Source organism: Anabrus simplex, chromosome 8 (genome assembly GCF_040414725.1).
Source record: "Anabrus simplex isolate iqAnaSimp1 chromosome 8, ASM4041472v1, whole genome shotgun sequence".
NCBI lineage: Eukaryota > Metazoa > Arthropoda > Insecta > Orthoptera > Tettigoniidae > Anabrus > Anabrus simplex.
Genome location: NC_090272.1, coordinates 94,379,234 through 94,402,482, shown reverse-complemented (window position 1 = coordinate 94,402,482; position 23,249 = coordinate 94,379,234). Strand labels below are relative to the sequence as shown.

At 38.1% G+C, this 23,249-nt stretch overlaps 1 protein-coding gene across 2 annotated transcripts in view; it reads left to right on the top strand.

Moving 5' to 3' along the window:
- Window positions 1-23,249, top strand: part of LOC136878841 (uncharacterized) — a 322,409-nt gene that overhangs the window by 244,048 nt on the left and 55,112 nt on the right. For both annotated transcript variants that reach the window (XM_067152369.2, XM_068229033.1), the window contains exon 13: window positions 19,644-19,727. In XM_067152369.2, the coding sequence (XP_067008470.2) occupies window positions 19,644-19,727 (84 nt within the window). The remainder of the gene's footprint in view (window positions 1-19,643; window positions 19,728-23,249) is intronic.

Here is a 23,249-nt window from a genome sequence, read left to right as displayed (position 1 = left end):
TATCTCTGATCGCCGGCAGTGTGTATCTACAGGTGAAAACTTCTCTTCATGGCAATCTGTGGAGACTGGAATACAACAGGGGTCAGTGCTAGCGCCACTCCTATTTTCGATCTTCATTTCAGGTCTAACGCAAGTAATTAAACATTGTCATTGTCGTGTGTACGCCGACGACATAGATATATACACATGCACATCCTCGTGTCTTATCGACTACTATAAATAAGTAATATGAATGACGACCTAGGAAGAATATGTAGGTGGACCGATGACCATGCACTAAAAATCAATGCCCAAAAATTGCAGTGTATTCTTTTAGCTACCCATAAAACCCACGCTCGACTTTCAGATGTCCATACCCACTCAGTAACATTAAGAGGCGCTCAGTTACAATTCATAGACACAGTTAAAAACTTAGGGATGATAATGGATAAAAAGCTTAGTTGGAATGATCATGTAACAGGTATATGTCAACGAGTGTTTTATTCCTTACATTCCCTTAAAAAAACTCAAGATAATTACTCCCCCAAAATGTAAGAAAACTGCTTATCCGAAGTATGGTAATGCCAATATTCGACTACTGTGACTTGGTATACAGTAACCTGAACGCCTCACTTTCCATCAAGCTCCAGAAGGCACATAACGCATGTGTTCGATTTATATCAGATATTAAATAATTGAAAAAGAGGTTCAACCTATTCAATACATAAGAGAAAGAAATGTAGTGATTACATTCTTATTTAATAGTAACTATAAAGGTCGATTCACACATCTCCGGGACGTGACGGCGCTTTCCGTGCCGTGACGGCATCTTCCGTGAAAATAAAATATCGTCGCCATGTAAACGAAGGGATGAGTTCATACACTTCCGTTGACGTCATTCGCCGTGACCTTCAGTGCTTCTCCGTGATCCGTGCCGGCAATACATATTCGCTCGCCAACGATATTTTCTTGCTTTCACGGACGTGATTTCTCTCATCGCGCCTTCCTGCTTCTCTGCTTTCGTAGAGTACTGAGGTTATCTGTGTATGTTTGAACTTTATCTCCCAAAATGAAGGACGAACTGCTGATTGAATTAGTGAAGGCACACTCTTTTCTATATAATTTAGCTGATTCGAAATATATGGATAGTGGTTTGAAGAAGCGTGTATGGGAGGAAATTGGCGAGAAAATGGAAGCTGAAGGTAGGTAACCAATTTTTTCTGCTTTTAAGATTAAGAAAATCAGTCTGTCTGTACATAGGCACCGACTTTACCGCGACAAGGCACTTTCTGCTCCCAACCTACAAAGTCAGGGGCATTAAAAATTAATCAACTATTTCATTTATTTAATTTTTCAAGTAATTAAAAGCAAATGTAGTGTACTAATACCATTAATACCTTCTTCTCTAGTAGTTGTAGTAAATAATTTACTAATACCTCACTTTATTGCACAACCCCCTCCCCCACCTTCTAAATGTTTAACAAGTCGACGCCTATGTACCTGCGACAATGTGAATATTAATCCAAATTTAATATAGTTATAAACATAACATTATAAACACTTGTTATAACAATTATACGAGTATAATCATATACAGTAGGCCTATATAAAATAATATAATAATCATAATATACTAATTATGTTATTAAAAATTGACATTCTCAGAACTTAATATACTAGCATATCGGAAAGGTCTTCAGCCACTCACTAAGTGACGTTATCGACATCTTTCATACGTGTTCTTGCCACGGTACTGAACCAGCTTCTGAGCAGAAATAATCTTTTAACTTATCCCTTATGCAGAAAGCCTCTCTGGTCAAATTCCCACCACGAGGGGGTAAGTTTTGGAGCTGTGGATTGACAAACTCTTAGTTTGTGGAATCACTTGTTTCTTCCTCTCTTTCTCCTCTCCATCCAAGATTATAGCTATCATTAACAGTTCATCATCAGTAAGAAAACTCATCATGGAACACTTGATTGCCGACTTATAACTGCACGGAACTGAAGTGTGAGAACAGACATGAAATATTCATGTCGGAAAGGACGGATACGGAAACGGAGAGCGCCGTCACGTCCCGGAGATGTGTGAATCTACCTTAAATGGGACCGGTTTCGACCCTAGTCCAGGTCATCGTTTTTACGGCTGACGATGACCTGGACTAGGGTCGAAACCGGTCCCATTTATAGTTACTATTAAATAAGAATGTAATCACTACATTTCTTTCTCTTATGTATTGAATAGGTTGAACCTCTTTTTCAATTATTTAATTTTTAATGTTAATACTTTCAATACGGAACAATGAAATTTTTATCTTTAAATTTATATCAGATATACCAAGGTTTAGCCATATTTCTCCCGCATTTGGTAGGCTTTCATGGCTACGCTTAAGAGAGCAACAAAATTTACACACTCTTTCCCTGTTACATCGTATACTGTACCTTAACACACCTGAATACCTTGCCACACAATTCCATTATCTAGCATCACCTTCTAGTATTCCTACCAGATCATCCACCGCAGTACTAAGCATTCCCATTCACTGCTCAACTGGCTACAGTAGCTCATTTATAGTCGCCACCAGCCGAATTTGGAATTCCCTACCTGCTGAAATTAGGAGCGTGTCAAGCCACCTCCGCTTTAAGAAACTCTGTGAAAACCTGGTTAATAAATAATAATAATTTCTTATAACATAGTAGGATTAGATCATAGCTAAGTTATTGGGTTAATTAACATTTAATTGATACCTTAAGATATTAAACTGTAGATAATTTAGTGTATATTTAACTCTTCATGTAGGTGTATGTATGGTTGGACAGAATAGCAGGCTTCATAGCCAGAGTCCCGCCATATAAAACAAGACAATAAATAAATAAGTAAATAAAAATACTCTTCAGACCTCAGGGTTATTGCTCTGCATAACTTGTGCGAGGCTTTTGATTTAAAATCAGTACAGTAGTTTTGGTTTGCGAACCGACGTGAATTTCCGTATGGATCTTCTGCTTTCTAATGCAGCGCCTTTTTAACATTTTATTTTGGATGTATTTAATGAACATCTCTTACCCTTTTATCCTATATCGCAGGAATAAGAGATAACCTGTCGATATGCGTTTTCATTCATGCGTAATGTAAGTTAATGTACAAATTCCATACTACGGTCTCCTTGGTGAGCTGAGTGCCCGCAACATGGCGATACGTACATAGACAGCTCTTCCCCTGTCACACGCTACTGCGCAGCGAGCTGTGCAGGGCCTTGTTAGTGGTCATATTTATTAATACTACATAACTAAAGTTACATAGTATTAAATTTCCGATCATTTATGTCTTATACATTGTTACCGTACCGGCTATGATAACAGAGATATTCATGAATTTGGATTTTTGTTGCCAAGTCCATATCGGCGCCGAGTCATTAGAAAATTGGTAAACAGAATTTAATGTCTTGACTGCCAAACTTCATATGTAAGACAAATGGGTAGCAATTTCTCAGTAAGATATATGGAACATGTTAATGCTGTCAGGGATAATCAGTTTTCTACAATAGGACAACATACGACAGGCTCCAATCATAATTTTACATCTATTAACCGAGATCTATACATTTTAAAACCCATTGCTGAACATTTTCGAAAACCTTTACATAAATCTTGAACAGTCCAATCCAAATTACAATACTGGTATCAATGAAATTGAGAAACCTAGCATTCTTTTCGACATAATTCTTCCTATTTATATCAAAAGAAAACTGAATAAAAGTAAAACACTAAACCCTCCAATTAATATACCGATACCCAATCCGCCCCTATCTGACCCTCCCCACCCACAGCCACCGTAAGCCATTCCACTTTATCTCACTAGCCAATCTGTCTAGTGTTGGTATTGTGTCTCTACACGCTAGTTTATAAGGCACCTAAAGATGTATCTCGTATATTTTCCTTATATTATTTCATTTCCCATTTAATTTAATTTTCTAAACATTCACTTTATATGGAATAATTTTAAAGATCACCCCCACCGGATCAGACTGTTTCAGACTCAACCATTAAGGTCTCTATTAATACCACAAAAATGGCAGGTTACATACTCTTAGCAGTAGTTAAATTTGAAGGCCTAAGACATCACATATAGACAATCTTTTTAGCTCCAACAATGCAAGATAAAACCTACACCAAACGGGCACTATAATAATGTACGATTTTATATTAAGGCGACGATTATTTTAATGGAGGAAGTGTGTTTGGGAGATGGTGGGTTCGAACTCCACTATCTGCAGCCCTGAAAATGGTTTTCCATTTTCACACCAGGCAAGTGCTGGAGCTGTACCTTAAGGCCACGGCTGCTTCCTTCCTGTAACTGCTACTACAGTGGTTACACAAAACAAAGCACTAAACACAATAAAGGGGGGGGAAAAGGGCCTTTACGCAGTACCAAAAAACTTCACACACGGTTGAACATCAGTTGGAACTACGCGGATCTCCGCCGACAACAACATACGCAAAAATATCAGTAGGGCCAACTAGTGGATAATAAACCAGGAAGGTGGAAGGAGCTAGGAATACCGAGGGCATGGACCTGGCGTAGATTGCAGACTCCGAAATGATCAACCGTGATCCTTAAATTTAAAAATATAATTTACAAAAGGATTTTACAAATACATTCCAAACAAAATCCACCAACTTGCAACTTACGAACTATATGCTCTGTGATACACATAACTTAGAGGTTCTTTGATAATACCTTCGTACAAGTTCAACATTTCAAACCAACTATGCATCTAGTTACAAATCCAGTTGTACAATTCAATTTACAGTGAAGTAAACGCACTCTCCAAAACTCTAGTGTACATCAAGAGACACTGAACTACCAGAGGCAAACCGCAAGGTAAATATATTAAACTACAATCTACATTGTTCCGAGGTATCTGTGGAACAGCAGATGTGAAAGAAGGTGCGGGCTGGATTGGGTCTAACTACAAGTCCGAAAGATGAATTAAAAATTTAAAAAAAAAAGTTATATTTTCAATAGACAACAAAATTTAACAAATTTTTATATAGAATTTGAAAACTTAACGAGTACAACAAGTCAACAGCTATCCAATAATCAGGTACAAGACCAGAAAAGCGAGGATTTAGAGATAAATTAATACCGGGCGAGTTGGCCGTGTGTGTAGAGGCGCGCGGCTGTGAGCTTGCATCCGGGAGATAGTAGGTTCGAATCCCACTATCGGCAGCCCTGAAGATGGTTTTCCGTGGTTTCCCATTTTCACACCAGGCAAATGCTGGGGCTGTACCTTAATTAAGGCCACGGCCGCTTCCTTCCAACTCCTAGGCCTTTCCTATCCCATCGTCGCCATAAGACCTATCTGTGTCGGTGCGACGTAAAGCCCCTAGCAAAAAAAAAAAGAGATAAATTAATGATCTGGGCTTCATGCCCCACCTTTTACAATCTCTGAGCTCTCAGCTCACAACCACAAATTACCAAAGGGCAGAAAACCCCTCATTACATGGAGCACTTGCTCCCACATAGTAATGTCAAGCCTCCTAGAGGCACCTTTCCAAAACACCATGAAGAGCTGACTGCTCTCAATCTTTGAAGCCTGTTAAAGGCCACAACAACTTTCGCATTGCCTGCCTCTCAAGGCACACTTACAAATAAACAGGGGTACCTTGTACCCATTCTACTGGACCTTCAATTTAAAAAAAAAAGATTAATTTAAACGGCCCTAAATACAAAAGGAATGGAGGCGAGTACTTGCACTCCTACATGAAAGCTTGTTAAAAACCTAAGTGGTGCTAGGCCAATTAAACAAGGCCTATTCCCACAGTAGGGAGGTGACTCGTATAAGAAAATTTTAATAAATTAGGAAAGAGAAGAAAATCTGTTATGAAAACGTAGTCACCTCAGATCAAAATGAAAGGGAGCTCAAGAGGGTAAGGCACTCTCTATCCCCGATTTTCAGTTAAAAGTAACATGAAAATTTTACATTGAAATGGTATAGGTTACATCAAAACGGTTTCGGACCTTCCCCGAAGATTAAACTGCTGAGCTAGCAAGAAATTAAAGATGTTTAACGGCCATTACCTTTTCGAAGGGTTGCTGACTGATGAGAGACGCTTCCCGCCTCCTGCTATTCTTGCATACACTAAGCTAGATGTTGTACGAGTGGCCGAGAGACCAGAAAATCCGCAGCTTTTATACCCTCGTGGAAGATTAGAGACCTTTCATGAATAATTAAGACGCACCTACATGCATTTATTGGTCGGCTAAAAGTTACAAGTCAAAAATGAAGAAGAAACCTGTGATTGGAGGGAAATTAATTACAGAAATTACTGATTGGGTAAATTCAAAACAGGCGGAACGAAAGGATTAATATTGCCAACCCACCAACGAAAGAACAAAATTTAGTAAAGACAACAACTTATGAATACAAAATATCTTCAAGAAAAGTTCCTTCACTTCGCACCAGGGTGCATGATCATAGTTTTTGGTAGAGACATCTGTGAGGGAATGTCCACACTTCTTGATAATTAGTAAACAAAAACAATTCAAAATTAACACAGTGACATCTTCAGATAAACGGTTGAATTAATTCAGTTTTGAAGTTCAGAGTTTCAGCTGTAGAGGAATACCTTAAGGCGGAAAATTCAAATGTGCAGCGTATAGGTGTACCAACCGGTACATACATATTTAGCGAAACAAGAAATGGGAATGCCTCGAAAACAAACAGGCAAGCCCAGCTGAAAAGCTAAGGCGTCATAAACAATTAATTTGGCGAATCTAGGTTAGGCTAGGGCAGACTCCTATACGAAATAGCAACTGAACATTATGGAAATTTTAGCCGGAACGGAATGCAAGAGTGTTTACCCGAAGGTAGCCCATCCCAATAGCGAGGCGTTGCACACGACGAAAAACTTCAGACAGACCAAGACAGGCTAAGGCAGACCTGGCCAAAACAAGACAACGAAATGCTGCCTCGCACTCTATATAAGGGTAAACCCTGGCCTTGGAGTAGCCAATCAGAATGCATGAGTCCGCCTGTCCCCTCCTAGGTTCACCAATCACAGTTCCTACTATAGTCACGAACTTTAAATAATTTTCTCGAATACGCTCGTTCGCGAATCTTCCATTTCCAGAATAGTTTAAAAATGCCTTCTAGAACACATAACCAACAAAAGGCAACACACCCTGTTCAAAAATTCATGTAACAATTTCTGGAAACTTCCAGTAAGTACAGAACTGAAATCTACTATTTACAAATACGTATGTTACAAATATTACACAGTACAGGTTAGGTCATTACAAATAAAACATATTGCCATACTTTACAAATAAAGTCAATAAACATTTTCCACTTCCACTACATTGTTCACCCGTGACACTTCCCACGCCTAGCCCTTTTCTGTCCCATTTTCGCCATAAGACCTGTGTCGATGCAATGTAAAGAAACTAGTAAAAAAATAAAAACACAAAGTGTTGGACATATATGCAAGAGACATAAATTTTAATGGGCTCGTGTAACCACAACATATTTCATCAATGCGTCAGGATATGCCAATACTGTTATATTAGGTGTTGGTGTTTTCAAGTTCACAGAGCTCGATAGCTGCAGTCTCTTAAGTGCGGCCAGTATCCAGTATTCGGGAAATAGTAGGTTCGAACCCCACTGTCGGCAGCCCTGAAAATGATTTTCCGTGGTTTCCCATTTTCACACCAGGCAAATGCTGGGGCTGTACCTTAATTAAGGCCACGACCGCTTCCTTCCCACTCCTTAGCCCTTCCCTGTCCCATCGTCGCCATAAGACTTGTGTCGGTGCGACGTAAAGCAACTAGCTAAAAAAAAATTTCAAGTTATATTTAATATTCTTTTCCATTTATAATTTAAGGCTGAAGATGAGCCAATACAAGGGTCGAAACTAGTCCCTATGTAATAAACAGGGCCTGGATTTTGATGACCTAAAAATGTTTAGAAAGTGACCTATAAAATGACTGCAAATATCCGCTAAAATGACCCAAAAACTTTTAAAAAAGATCTAAAAATTTAAACGAAACTGACATAATTTCATCATAATACCAATATAGATGGTCCGTTTATGGACATTATAAATTTTCCAGCTAACTCATTCCTGTTTGCCAGCGTTTCGCCCCAGTGTGCTAAGTTGGGCTCATCATTTGGTAAATAGCACACCTACCAAGACGCATGGCTAGTGCGTACCGTGGAGGCCACTGCGTAGGCTACTTGGAGCCACCGGCAGTGGCAATACACTAAGAGACTTTCTCATTTTCAAAAATTGTTGCCTGCCTAATACCAATAAAGTAAGTCCGTTATTGGACATTATAAATTCTCCTGCTAACTCATTCCTGGTAGACAGCATTTTGCCCTAGTGTCCTCCATTTTTTCTGGTATTTCCCCTGTTTGAAAGCATTTGTTTAGTAGGGACACCCATAGGTCAATCAGGATATCTGCAGATTCTTTCAGATGTTCCGGAAAAATTCTTTCCGGTCCTGCCGCTTTTTTTATCTTGGTTTGTTGTATTGCCCTCATTATTTCCTCTTTAGTAAAGACTGTGTCAATTAACTCATCTCTTTTGCGCTCAATAATGTATGCCTCGTCTGAGTTCATTTGATTTAAAATTCCAATGAAATGTGTCTCCCATGCTTCGATAGAAATTTCACAAGATGTATTTGCAGTTTTCTTATTTAATTCCAGGTAAGGATTTGTTAAGGCCTCTTGTACTTGCTTTTTCGCCTCTTTTTCTATATACTCCTTTCTCTTTGTTTCCAGTAGAATTTTATATCATCTTCTCCTCTGCGCATATTGTGCCAGACTTTCCTTGTTATTGTATGTTTTGGCTATGGGTAGAGCCTCCACAACTACTTTTCTTTCCCTGTAGCATTCATATAACAGCAGAAATCACCTGGATCCCTGCCATGACATTACCTCATTCTCTTGTTCAGCAGAGTTTGATAGATTGTATGGAGTGTCAGGGGGGGTTGTGTTTTCTTGCATACGCGTTGCAATAGTTCAGCAGCGCCGAACCAGGAATAAAATTAAGTGGGAGATTATACCCAGTTTGAAGAAACAATCAATCTGGCGCCCGGGATTTGTCGTGCCCTGGTCTAGAGGGTTTCGGCCAGTGAAGTTACCCGAAGGTGAGTGTATCCAGGCAGCTTGCAGTAGTGTTAGAGAAGCCATAAAGTTAAGATGAACGTTGCCGCACACCAATATTTCCATGAAATTTCGTATTTTTTATGAACTTGGCAGAGATAAGGTGAGTTCATTACAGATAGCAGCTAGTGAAGGAGACATAAGAGCACTTTTTGCTGCGTAATGTGAACTCAACCTTGCAACATTTGGATCAAAGTGTATTACAAAATGTTATATCAGATTGCTGGAAAATGCCCATCTTAGAAAAACTGACAAAAATAATCATCAAGGTTAACTTCTATTGGTTAGCTTGGACAATGGTAGTAAACATTTACTGCAAATATCATGGAAGAAACTGTGGATAAATGTCATGTTTGAAGAAACTCTGTCCTCAAACATAGAACAACAATGATCTCCTACAACTTGTTCAAGAAACCCCATGTGCGAATGTTGAGGGGGGAAAATTGCCTTCAACAAAAGTGAATGACAGTAGACAATGGTCATAAATATTTCATTGACAAAGACATTGTTTGGTCTAGGATCAACCTGATAATTCTGAAGGTACAGGTAGTGAAGCAAATGGTGCCCCGAAAGATGTCACATTCAAATGCTGTAGATGCACTTGATTTGGCATTACACTACGTAGAATAGCGAGCTGCTGCCACTCCATCTGACATATTTATGCAATGCTGACACAATTTCACATCATCTAGCAGGTGTAGTTTTTTATATTAAACAAAAGAATATTACCGTATTTTCTTGCATAATTAAGCCCTTGCATAATTTATGCATCCCAATATTTTGGGGTCCAAAGTGGATAAAAGGAACTGTTCACGTAAAGATGTCAACTACTCAGGTAGCATCCTTCCTATTGCAAAACTGCGCATTCCAAATACCGGGGAACATGCTGTTATCAGCCGGTAGGAAATGCTAGTGCACTAGTTCAGTGAGAGAATCAGCGCAGGAGTGACTAGTGACTCTCTATTCCAGTCTGGAACAAACGTATTGAGTGTTTCGGGTACAGGACATGCGTTTTCTGTGATCTGAAAATTGTTTGATAGTCCACAGTGAGCAAGTATTTGAGTAATACTGTATCATATAAACTCGCAGTGATCAGTTACGCCGGTAATGTGACAGTGGCCGCAAGTATTCAGTGTCCGAATGCAACGTGTGCTACCGCGGTAACATTGTAGTGCACTTCAAGCAACTAACAAGTCTCGTAAAGCATTTCGCGGACCAAAAAGTGGCAAGTTTCTGAAAGTAGGGGAGGATCTGCTTAAATATATGATTTTGTTGCACAATATTGAATGTGCCCTTTCTCACAAAATGCTGTATTTTAAACGACGAGGAATACCTGCTGCACATGGAATCATTGCCTTGGATTTGAAGGTTAGCCAAGGCTTGATTCCTTTTTTGAAGTGAAATGGACTTTTTCTTTGAAGAACAACATTATGCCACAAAATACCAGATGATTTCAACCAAAAAGTAATTGATTTTCATCACTTTGTGATTCAGAAACATAAAGTGAAGGAATATATGCTCTCCGAAATAGCAATCACAGGTCAGACACCAATCAGTTTCTGTATGCCACAACGATCGTTAAGAAAAAGACATTCAGTAGAGTGTTACCGTACACTTTACCGGAAGCGAAAAAGAACGATGTACTGCAATGTTTGCTGTAACTGGCGATGGCAGCAGGCTTGCACCTTATGTTGTTCTAAAATGAAAAACAGAGCCTAAAGAACAAATTTCCGCAAGGGATCGACGTTCGTATCCAAGAAAAGGGGTGGATGGACACGTCACTTGTACACGATTGGATACGAACGGTTCGGGGAAATACAGCAGGGGTCTTCCTTTGCCGGGCCCTTCTCATATTGGAGTTTTCTTTTTGCTGGTATGTCATTATGTACTTACATGAATTGTACTTTTATTACCACATGTTTATTTCACTTCAGGTCATATTGTCTGCTTGTAACGGGAATGATAGTTTCCAGTGTCTGTACTTCGAACCTTTCGTGTTCAACTTACCTGATGTATCGTATTTGACTTTTCAGAAAAAATCTCACTCCGAAATTTTACGCCAAATTACAATTAACCGCAAATGAATGGAACCAATTGCTTTCATATTTGATGTGTCTTCTAAATATAAATGAATTGTAATTTTTTTTTTTTTAATATCTGAATTCCTCAAATTATGCATCCGAAGTTTTCGCCTGTATTTTTCTTCAAAAATCTTCTGTTAAAATTAAACTGAAAATCTCTTGTAAGTCACAGACTGAGGTAAGATGCAAAGTTGACACTGAGAAACTGAAGCAAGAGGATGAAAGATTAAAATGCGGAAATTACAAACAGATTTGATTTTCTGGGAGATGATCCTATAGAGGACATTGTTGAAACAAATGACTAAGTTTGTGAACGAATGTGGAATAACGCAAAATAAATCATGATGATAGTAGCAGTGAAAGTGATACGAAAAGGTGTTGGTAAGAAAAAGAAATGGTTCGATGAGGCTTGTCAAGATGCAGTTAATGAAGTGGCAATATGGCACAAGTGGCTGCAGTCTAATAAGAATGTAGCTGTTGAGGAACTATACAGAGAAACACAGAAAGAATGTAGTAAATTAATTCTTAGAAAGAAAAGCCTACCTGAGGCAACAAATAGAATCAATCCAAGATGACTAGAGAAACAGGAACATCCGCAAGATGTATCAACACAATTAAAAAACGGATTTCAACCAAGATTGAGTATTTTGAGAGATAAGTCTGGAAATTTAATTGCTGATCAAGACAAATTATTAAACTACTGTAAGCAATACTTTGATTCCTTGCTGAATTATGATGATCCAGAAACCTGCATTGGTAAACCATCTAGTTCCCCATCAGAACAACAAATTACAGAGCCATCTCATCAAGAGGTATTACAAAGTATTATAGTTTAAAAAACAATAAAGCTTTAGGTAGTGACAACATTCCTGCTGAGCTTATTAAATATGGTGAATAAAGATTTCATAAAGGAGAGGATAAGGTATAACTTCAAAATTATCGTGGTATATCTTTTGTAAACACAGCCTACAAAATTGTCTTTTATTCTTTTACAGCGTTTAAAACTATTTGTTGAAAATGTTATTGGGGACTATCTGAACAGTTTTCGTAGTAACAAGTCCACTACAGATAACATATTTGCAATTAAAACTATTAATGATACGGTATGGGAACACAAGGAGTCAGATCATTATCTCTTTATATATTTTTTCAGGGCATATGATTCAATCCACAGAGAAGGGACGTGAAACATATCATGATGGAGAGTGGCTTTCTCATAAAATTAACATGTGCAAACTATGTATGGATGGTAATGTTAGCTGTGTTTTGCTACAGGGTAGAAAATCAAATTCCTTCCAGAATAAAACTGGATTGAGACAACGGGATGCACTATCTCCTCTTCTATTTAACATTGCACTGGAGATCATCAGGAAATTAGCTCTTGTACCTGCTAGCATCATATTGGGGAGACAAACATAAAGTCTTTGTATATGCGGATGATATTGTTCTTATTGGTCGCAATGAATTAAAAAATTAGGCAGTTATTTGTAGAACTAGAGGAAATGGCACCAAAAATTGGCTTATGGGTAAATGATAAAAAGACACATTACATGGTTGTACAGAGATCAAATCATGAGGTGGTTGACAGATTGCCTTTGAAGATGGGGAAATATATATTTAAGAGTAGAGGAGTTTAAATTCCTTGGTGCATTGATTGATGAGCAAGACCGAAGGCAACAGAAACACAAACTAGAATTAAGAATGCAAATCATGCATTTTGTTCTATGGGCCCTCTATTAGGCTCCAAATTTTTATCAAGGAATGCAGAAGTGATTATCTACAATACAATCATTCGACCAGTACTTATGTATGGTTCCGAGACATGCCATCTTACTAATAAACGGTGTATAACATTTATACAAGGTTTATACACCGTTTATGTGAAATTCGTTACTAATAAACCATGTATGAGCCTGCTGTGTATAAATCTGTTATAGTTATTCATTGAATTGCTTATACAGACCAGGACCCTTGTATAAGCGCTGTATAGCAGCGAGTAGCGGAAAAAGAAACGAGTGAGCAGTTTATTTTCATGGTATTTATTGTCTACAGTAATATAATCCTGGTGAAATATTAGACTTATATCTATAACATTGAACACACATTGAAAGAATGGACGATGACGATGATCTTCACGGTATTTTGAACAGTCGGAGGTTATGGAGGCTAGACATCTTCGTAAAGTAAAACACTTTAAAGAGACGGAATGACAATGAATGACTATAAAAGAAATTATGGTTGGGCATATTTTTGTGTAATAATGTGTTACTGCTTAATAGACTTTTGAAATTGCGAGTGTATTATACATTAACTGCCTCTACAAAGATCTTTATCAGATTTGACTACCCTAAAAAGGGACATAAAAATTGTATAACTTGAAAACTGTACGTAATATGATGTCCATACTTTGTAGTTGAATATCAGAAATATGATGTATAAATGCCTATTAGAAACTTTTTTGATCAAACCTTTCTTTTAAGCTACAAAACAGTTTTTCCTTTCTCCTGAAAAGTAAGGATTTTGGAATGTGTACCATACCCTTTTCAACTCGCCGATTCAATTACAGTTGCTTATGTTTTCCGAAATATCCCAGATAGGAGCTTTTGATCTTTTCTTAAGCTTTTCCCTTTCTTTTTTTGGCGTTCATTACACAAGCAAGCTGAAGAAATGTTGATATCAGTATAAGCCAATTTCCAGGTGTCTCACTTTGTGTTGCCTCTGCCTTTTCGATATGCCGTGCTACTGCGCGACTTTCCAGAAAGTTTTGCTTGTAGATAACCAGCAGAATCGATCATAAAGTCGGTGAATGTGCGAAAAACGTCTGTGAACTGCAGGAAGAGATTCCTACACCTTGGAACGAGTGTATACGTGCTGTATAGTAATATAATGCATATACCACGTTTATTAGTAAGAAGAATATAAAACGCTTAAACAGGGTTTATTCACTGTATAACTATACAAGTGTTAAACAACTGTATAAGGACTTTTTATTAGTAAGACGGATGGAGTATAACCAAGAAAGAGTAGGAGCAGTTGCAAGTCATTTTGAATAATGTTTATGGAAAATTATTTGGCCCATTGTTCGATCCTATGTCTCAAAGCTAGCAGAAAAGATCTAATTATGAGATTTGCACTTTCTCTCAACACATTATAATGGGTGTGTAAGAATCCAACAGATTGTGCTGGGCTGGACATGTACTAAGGATGCAGAGCACAAGTACTGTAGATCTGTACAAGGAATCTCCCAATGGGAAAAGACCTTCAGGAAGACCCTGAAATACCTGGAGGAAGGAGATTAACAAGGTATGGCGGACCCTCCTAATTGATGACTTGGAAGAGCAGGCTCAAGATTGAAAAGGATGTAAGAGGATTTTGAGATTGGCACGGGAACTTCACATCCCTCAGAAGCGTATGGAGTGAGTGCTTTTTGTCAAAAAAAGTGTATTAATTACGCGAGAAAATATGATACTGATTTTTCTACTTATGTGAATATTTGAGTTTTCATACGAATGTGATGATTACATGATCAAGAGGATAATATTCTTAGTGCATTATAGAATACAGGTACATTCAGTAAAATAAAGTGATCACATTTTTATAAGACAAAAGTCCTATTCTGAAGCAGGTACTTTGATTATGATCAAATTCTTCCTGTATTGGCAAGTGGGATTTTAATTTTTTTTTACTCTATCACAGATTCAGTTAGGATGACTAGGGTTGTACAGTGTGTTTGCCGGAGCATTTTATTAGAAATACCAATCTGGAAGCTTTCTCTGTCCTTAATTTATTTCTAAGTTGTGAATGCCTTGCACTAAAAATAGAAAAATCTCTTTCCACACTTCCTGTCTATAAATTGAGAATCTTTTTTCAGATTATCTAATTTAATTTTGCTTCTGCATTGTTAGACCGAACAAGTGGCCGTGTGGTTAGGCTTGTGCAGCTGTGAGCTTAGATTCGGGAGATAGTGGGTTTGAACCTCTCTGACGAAAGCCCTGAAGATGATTTTCAATGGTTTCCAATTTTCACACATGTCAAGTGCTGGCCTTACGGTCACGGCCGTTTCCTTCCGCGTCCTAGCTCTTTGTTATCCCACCGTCGTCATAAGACCTATATGTGTCATCGCGACCTAAATCACATTGTAAAAAAAAGAAAAAATATTTAAAGTCTGGTAAAATTCATTACCACTGTTTGAGTAAAATGGTAGAACAGTCAAAAGAAGATGAGTGTTTGGGAAGAGGCCTATACTATAAACATTGAGGCACTGATTTACAAGACATCAATTTTGATGGGTCGATCTCGTTGCATGCTTGGCACGCCTTCAAAAATAAGATGTTATGGAAATAGATTCCCTGAAATATTTGTCCTGAATGAGTAAATTTATAATATTGTATATATAATGGACCAATTATATTGGTATTATAAATTTACTCATTCAGGACAAATACTTCAGGTTCCCTACTGGAATCGATTTCCGTAATATCTGGTGGACTAGCAAACGTAAATTTTTGAGAATGAAAAAGTCGGAGTGCAATGGCATTGCCGGTGGCTCTAAATAGCCTACCCAGTGGCCTAGTGTAGCAGTCACCCTAGGTAACTAAAATACTGTGGTGAAATCTGTACTTTGGGTAGATCACTCCTACCCACAGGGAATAATTTAATATTGCTGTAGGTTACATGACAATGTTGTGATGTTCCAATTTTGTATATAGTATAGGAAAGTAACGGGAAACTACCTCACTCTCTTTTCCCTAGTATGCCTCTTCAGTTACGCCTAGGCTATCTAGCACAGCTGTTGGCGGATCTGTGGAAGATCAAACCATTCTTCGGGCTGAATACCCAACACACAACTTACATTCAGTTCACCTTCCCACTCCTCCCTTCGATACTTACATACTGGTCAACTTAGACGAAGGATCTCCTGTCTGCTAATCATGTCGACCTTGTAACTTGTATGTATGATGTAGTCACTATGAAAAAAGAACAAAAAATGGGATGAAAGAAACATGGAAACAAGAAATTCTTGTTTAAATACTTACTATTGTAAACAAATTGATGCAGTAAGGAAATGTGCCCATAAGCCAAAAAACCCAACCCATCTCCTTTATCTCACATCCTTTACCCCTCTCCTCAATCCTTCACTTCCTCTTCATCGTGCCTGCATCTCTTAGCCTGAGAGGGCGTAATCCTCTAGGTGGCCCGCCCCATCCCTTCAGGATAGGGAATGAAAACATTTGTTGCTTAGGAAATAGCCTCTACGATATGCACTAGTCGTGCGTCTTGTAGGTATGCTAGTTGCCAACTGATGAGCCCCAATTGGCACACTAGGGTGAAATACTGGCAACAGGAATGAGTTAGCTGGAAAAATTATAATGTCCAGTAACGGACCAATTATATTGGTATTCCAAAATAAGTGTTACAGTCTCAGTTGAAGGATGGACAATATAATCAATATAATCTAAGGTCTAACCGTTGTAGTCTTCTTCCTAGAGTATGGTGTACTAAATTGACATTCGCAACTGAGAGAGCAGTTTCTGAGCTGCTGATGTGACTTTTGTTCATGGACCCAAAAGTTTTGAACAGCAGCAACTAAGAGAAAAATCCAATAAAATTTTTTAGAAAAGGATGAGAAAATCAGAGAAGTTATTGTTCAGCTTTTCTTCTTCAAATTTAGAACGACACAAGAAACCGCAGGATTTTTTTACTTCAGATGTCTACGGCATACTGTGATTGGGCGAATTTATTTCTGAGGTTATTAACCATTGTTAATTGGTGCTCTGTGATTTCTTGTTTCACAAAGCATCTCTACCGAGGTGAGTTTTCCCTTTCTCCTTCAATAACAGACAACTGATCATCGGCAACATGGCACATGCAGTTAGCTTTATACGTAACAAGAATGTCTTTCTTGGATTAGCTGCAGCCTACATAGAGGAAAGCTTATCTTCTGGCAATCTAAGGAAATCTTCTAAAAGTATTTGCTACACTCCAGGAAATGTGGGTTTCATGCCTCGAGAGGTACCATTGACATGATCTTTGATCCAAGAGAACAACAAATCACGCTTTACAATCTGGAAAAAGCTTTTGATTCTGTTCCTAGATATGCTATGTGAATTACGATGCTTTGGGTGTCCTGACCGTTTTGTTGGCTTAATCCAGGCCCATGATGGAATGGTTGGACGAGTTCTTCACCTGAATGAACTGTCAGAAGAATTTCCCATCACAAATGGGTTTAAGCAAGGGTGCGTGCTTGCCCCCACCATTTCGTTCTCAGAGTTTGACTCTTAATACTTGGATAATGGAGCTTCAATATGCTGATGGCAATGCAACACCTGCCCGTACACCTGAGGAGCTTCAAACATCCATCAATTGTTTTAAGGAAGCTTATGAACGATTTGGTCTGACCAACACCCATAAGGCTAACGTTCTTGCACAGCCGACACCAGGTGGTACCGACCCTGAACTCGATGTCACCATAGCAGGAACACCTCTTGAACAAGTAGACGAATTCACCTACCTTGGTAGTATTCCAAAGACTATCAATAGCACCAACATAAATGCTAACACCTGGGCAACAACTGCACAAAACTGTGTTCTTCGGCGCAAAGCTACTGCAGAAGGTGTCTCACTATTCGAGCAGGCACATCGCAGACAAGAAATTGAAACATATGAAAACCGGAAACTACGTCAAATCCAACCGTGTCCTTCACCCACCTTTAGATGCAACCTGTTTTGCCGCATGTTTCATGCGAAGATTGGCTTGATCAGTCATCAGCAACATCTCCACAGAGCCAACAGGCTTTAAGAAAGAAATGCAGGAGAAAAACAAATTCCCGGAAAAGAGTAGCGGGCGACGACGATCACTGACGCTCATGTGCTTTGAGAGCTTAGTTATGCATTTAAGCATACATTGCTTAAATTGCACCTTAATTTCCTCTTTCTTTGAATTGTTTGCCAAATAACAGCAAAGGCACACCTGCTTCTGTTGTCCGACGTCTTGTCTGCGATTACTGCAGTGGGCTTCCCGTCCAATGCAGCATTCACCTCTGCCCTCTCTGAATCTCCGCAATGTAGAACATAATCTCTGCTTGAGGCAGATCTCCTAATCCTGGGACGTACCTATTATGCCAGTAAAATTTTGTTAAAAATGATGATGATGATGTGATAATAAAGTTTACAGGTAAGGACAAATACTTAAACATTTGGTGTAGTGCCGGCCTAGCGAATCACTGATCAAATTTGGAAGTTTTTCTCTATAAACTTCCATTGATGTACATGGAGACAAGCGATTATTTTACATCCTATATGATCAGTTAAATTGTAACATTTTAAAATAATGTCCATCCAAGTTTGTTTGGATTTAAGGTCAAACATCCACAGATTTTTGGTTGAAAGTTTGAGACCTAACCTAACATTCAACAAGGTCGTAAATGCTTCAAAACAACCATCCACGTGGTTCTGGGTTTTTTTGGGGGGGGGGGGGGTGCTGGGGAGCGGGTATATAGGCTAGTTTATGAATAAGTCCTTGTGGATAGGGATGCAGACAAAGAATACACCCACGGTATCTCCTGCCTGTCGTAAGAGGTGACTAAAAGGGACGACCCAGGGATGATCAAATTGGAACCATGATACTACTTGTAATTAGTACCATCACGTAGGAAACACCATGGATCACTTTTACTTGCGCGTAGAACCACTATGTTGGGTACACAGTAGGTTTGCGATTGTCACTTCACTTCTACCCATGGCAACCAGACAATAAATCGCTATCATACTTTAAAACAGAACTACTACTCAACACCTATGTCAAAAATAACTGACTGTGATGAAGGGTCAACACGAAGCGAATGAATGTGTGCGCTTGAAAATGTATTAAGCTGTTTTATTTGTTCTCTGCACTGCTCTTTGGCCATTGAAAGATATTCCGCACATTGAAAGATTTAAGGAGCCATAATAATTCTTTCCCCTGAAATAAATAACATATATCTTATTTTCAAGAAAAATGCATCATTTTTAAACAGAGATATCTTTATTTTGCATGAAACCAAGGATTTTGCCTCTATTTTGCATAAATTGTATTTCCCATTTTATTGCTGATTCAAAATCACTAATAACCACTCATATTTGTCATATAAGATGAAGGCACATATCCTGACAAAGTTTTAACATGTTTTGCCTTTGTTGCAAATGCTAAAGTCCACAAACTCTAACCGCGATACAAGAAAAATTCCTGCTGAATGAAAAATATGAAATTATGTATGTAATTGTAGTTAGCTGCAATGAAATTGAGACAGAATTAATTTATAAGCAATAGGAAATTGTTCTAAGGATTGATAATGTGATAAAGCAAACGATACTTTGTCTCACAATATTTTAAACTTTATGAATAATAAGTGTAATATTAACTCTGTTCCTATTTTGACAGATACTGGTGAAGAGAACAAGAAGGGAGATGATGATAAGCTTAAGAAAGAAAAAGACGAGAAGAAGACAAAAACTGAAAATCTTGGTGAGTTATAAAAATGTGGTTGTGTTGAGGTTTCAATGTTGCTTTTTACAGTGTTGCAAGTGCATGAAAACTGATGATGACTATGGAAATATGATAGAATATTTCCAGTAAATGCCATAATATTAGCAGTTGCAGTTCTTGAAAAAATAAATACAGTAGAATACCTTTCTAATTAATCTCAGGGGGATTTGATATGTTCCTAAAATAGAGGGATTTCTTAACCCACCCTGTAGGGCTTGTGATTTCACTCTGTGCGTTTAATTGGAAAACAGGTCATAACTGTAGTCATTTTTATGAAATGAAAACTACAGTGATCATGAATCTTTAGTCTACATACTTACAATATTAGACTTATTACATCAGAAGTTCTTTTGTTTTTTAGGTTAGTTGCAACCAAATGCAAACTGTAGTTTAAAAAAAACTGATAAAATCTAATCTCAAAGGAAAAATTGTCTCCAAAATGTAGGATTCACAAATGGGTAGAAGTTATCAACACGCAAACTGTAAATCTATGCAGCCGGATATTTCTGCTTTCCTTATGAAAGAAATCATAGAGTTTAATGTCAGCAATATCATTTCCTTGTTCTCAGTTAGACGTACTGGCTAGCTCTCGCTACAAATTATGAACATAGTCAGATGCTGTCTGATGCATCTGCTTATCTTGTAATGTTACAGAGCTGAAAATAGCACATGAGATTATAATAATTAACGTACAGCCCTAAAAATAACCCAAGAGATTATACAAATAATGTACCTTGAATCAATATCACACTTAACCAGGGTTTTTTCAGGGGGGTATGCGTAACCCCTTAAACATTGGAAGACTTCTAAAAAATATATTAGTACATTTCTATCTAGTCCGGCAAATATAACTTCAGACTTGAAAGTTCATAGATCAGCTGGCGTAAAGGCACTGTTCACAACAGGTGGAGAAGATTTCTAGCAATCTTCAATTTAAATCGACCTATCGAATCAGATTTTCTTGGTCGGCAACTCTGCACTAAGCAGCAGAATCGAAACATTAGGCCCTATTGTTATCTGCTCGACTAAAGCTTTCTTATTGCTGCCTTATTGGAAGACGTTTTACTCGTTTAGGCAAAAATTAGTATTTTAATGCAGTATGTTGGTTGTACGGTTAATGTAGGTACTTACGATCGCTGGCGTTTGTCTGATGTGATATCGGTGCCATTGAACTTTCTTTAGTATTGTGATTTGTTGTGTGGTTTGCATTATAAAGCGGCGTGTCTTTCATGGTTATATTGTGAATTTAACGGTGTGTGTAACTTTAAAGAAGGCAAAGAAAATATTAGACTGTTGGTAATCTGAACACCTGAACTGAAACTATTTTACGGTACGTACTCTAACAATCATGAAAAAGAATGTTTCGTACTCACAAGCACGTAATCTAGTGTTTGATGGCAAGTTACGTTGTTAGTGTGTGTGGTTAGTTTTGAAGGATAAGGAAAATAACTATTTTACACCCACCCAGGCATCGAAAAAGCTGAAAGGTAAGGATTCAAATGTAAGCAATGACAGGGAAACGCCAACATTGTCGTGTGGTAATGTGAAAGTAGATCACAACAAAGAGCTTCCGCATGTAACAGTGTGACGGAAGACATTCCCGAATGCTGGGATGTGAAGAAAAAACTGGAATTTTGCAGTAAATACAAACTGTTGGTGGTTAAAAAATAAGAAACTTGCCTGCAAAATTTGTAAAGAAGTTGTCGACTTGCGAACTGAAATCACTTCGTGAGGGATGAACATTTCACAGCAATGGGTTTCAGTTTCTATTTGTGCAACTGGTGGAACTGAAAATAAATTTCAGCTAATGCTTTGTCTCACAAGAAAATATTTAAACATAAAGAGAGTTCAGCTCATCAGGCTACAGTTAAAATACTTAAAACAGCAAAACTGAAAACTTTGGAAATTGCATGCACTAAGGGGTTCGAAAGAGGAAATAACTGCCAATGTCTTTCAAATAGCATATAAAGTAAAGAAAAATCAATCCTTCTATAATTTCAAAACTGAAATTGACGTGCAGGAATTGAATGCCGTTAATATGGGCCGCATTCTTCATCAAACTAATGCACGCATAAATATTGTTTCTCATATCGCAACAGAAATGAGAAATAAGGTAGCAAACATGATAGTGAATGGCAATAGTAAAATTGCCCTCCTTATAGATGAAAATACCACAGTCAGCTGCTGTCACTGATGTTGTACCCGAGGACAACACTTCCAGATATTGATCAGCCAACAAACATATTTTGGCGAATTATCGAATTGCGAGATGTCACTGCTGAAAGTTTATTTAGTGCATTGACGACTTACCATTGAACCCCAGTGCTCCCAAATGAGTTTCTGAAAGAGAATCTTGTTGCAGTTTCAATTGATAGGGCTACAGTAATGGTAGGAAAGTAGGGTGTACAATTACTTTAATAGAGCAACAGATTCCTAATGTTTTGTTTTGGCATTGTGCCAGTCGCAGGCTAAAGCTTTCTGTAGGTGGTGGTGTTGTGTCAAGGTTTCCCCTAACATGTAAACCACATCAAATCTTTCCTGTTTACAGTTTATCACCCGCCACCTAAAAATGTCAGGGAATTGAAGGCTCATGCAGAGGAACTTGAAACTGTACTCCTAAAAATTGGAAGGATTCTAGATACAACATGAATTGCTTCTAGCTTTAGAGCAGTCTCAGCTGTATGGAAAAATGTTGGAAGTTTATGGGCCGATTGTATAAACCGTTTGATCTTAGATCAGAGACGAAATTGATCTTGGTTCACGCAAAACTCGGACATTTGTATTGTATAAACGTTAATCTGAGATCAATTCGCACTGAACTAAGATCAACTTTGTTTGGAGAAATTTCTCTTATCAATCTCTCAGATCTCAGTTTAAGGAGTTGTTTGCTATTCGAGATACAAGAACAACTGATCGTGAATGACACAGGTGTAGAATGTATTGAAAGTAGAAAGTGTTATAGATTTTATTTGTAAACCTTGTTAAGTAGTACTTACTGTATGATCTGAAGTGTCGTGATAGAATGTTTTATTTGTATTCCCATGTAACTACCTAACCTGTACAGTGTAAAGATTTTGGTAACATATGATATTTGTAACTAGTATTTTTCATTTCTATATTTACTGGAACTGTACAGAAAGTTGTGACATGAATTTTTGAACAGGGTGTGTTAGCCTTTGTTAGTTATGTATTCTAGAAAGTATGTTCTGACTTTTTTCTGGAATTGGAAGATTCGCGATCGTATGTATTTGAGAAAGTATTTAAACATCGCGACTGAAGTAAGTGTTGTGATTGGTCAATCCAGGCAAGCTCCTGCATTCTGATTGGCTACTCCAAGGCCAGGGTCCCCTTTAAAAGGAGCTAGGCAACATTTCGTGAGGGGTCTGAGGTCTTAAGTCTCTGAGCCGTCTTAGTCTTGGCCTGCCGAGCCTGCCGAAGGTTTTGATGTCGTGAACGTCTCCTTGGTACCAGCATGAGCAGCCTGGGGGTAAACGCTGCTGC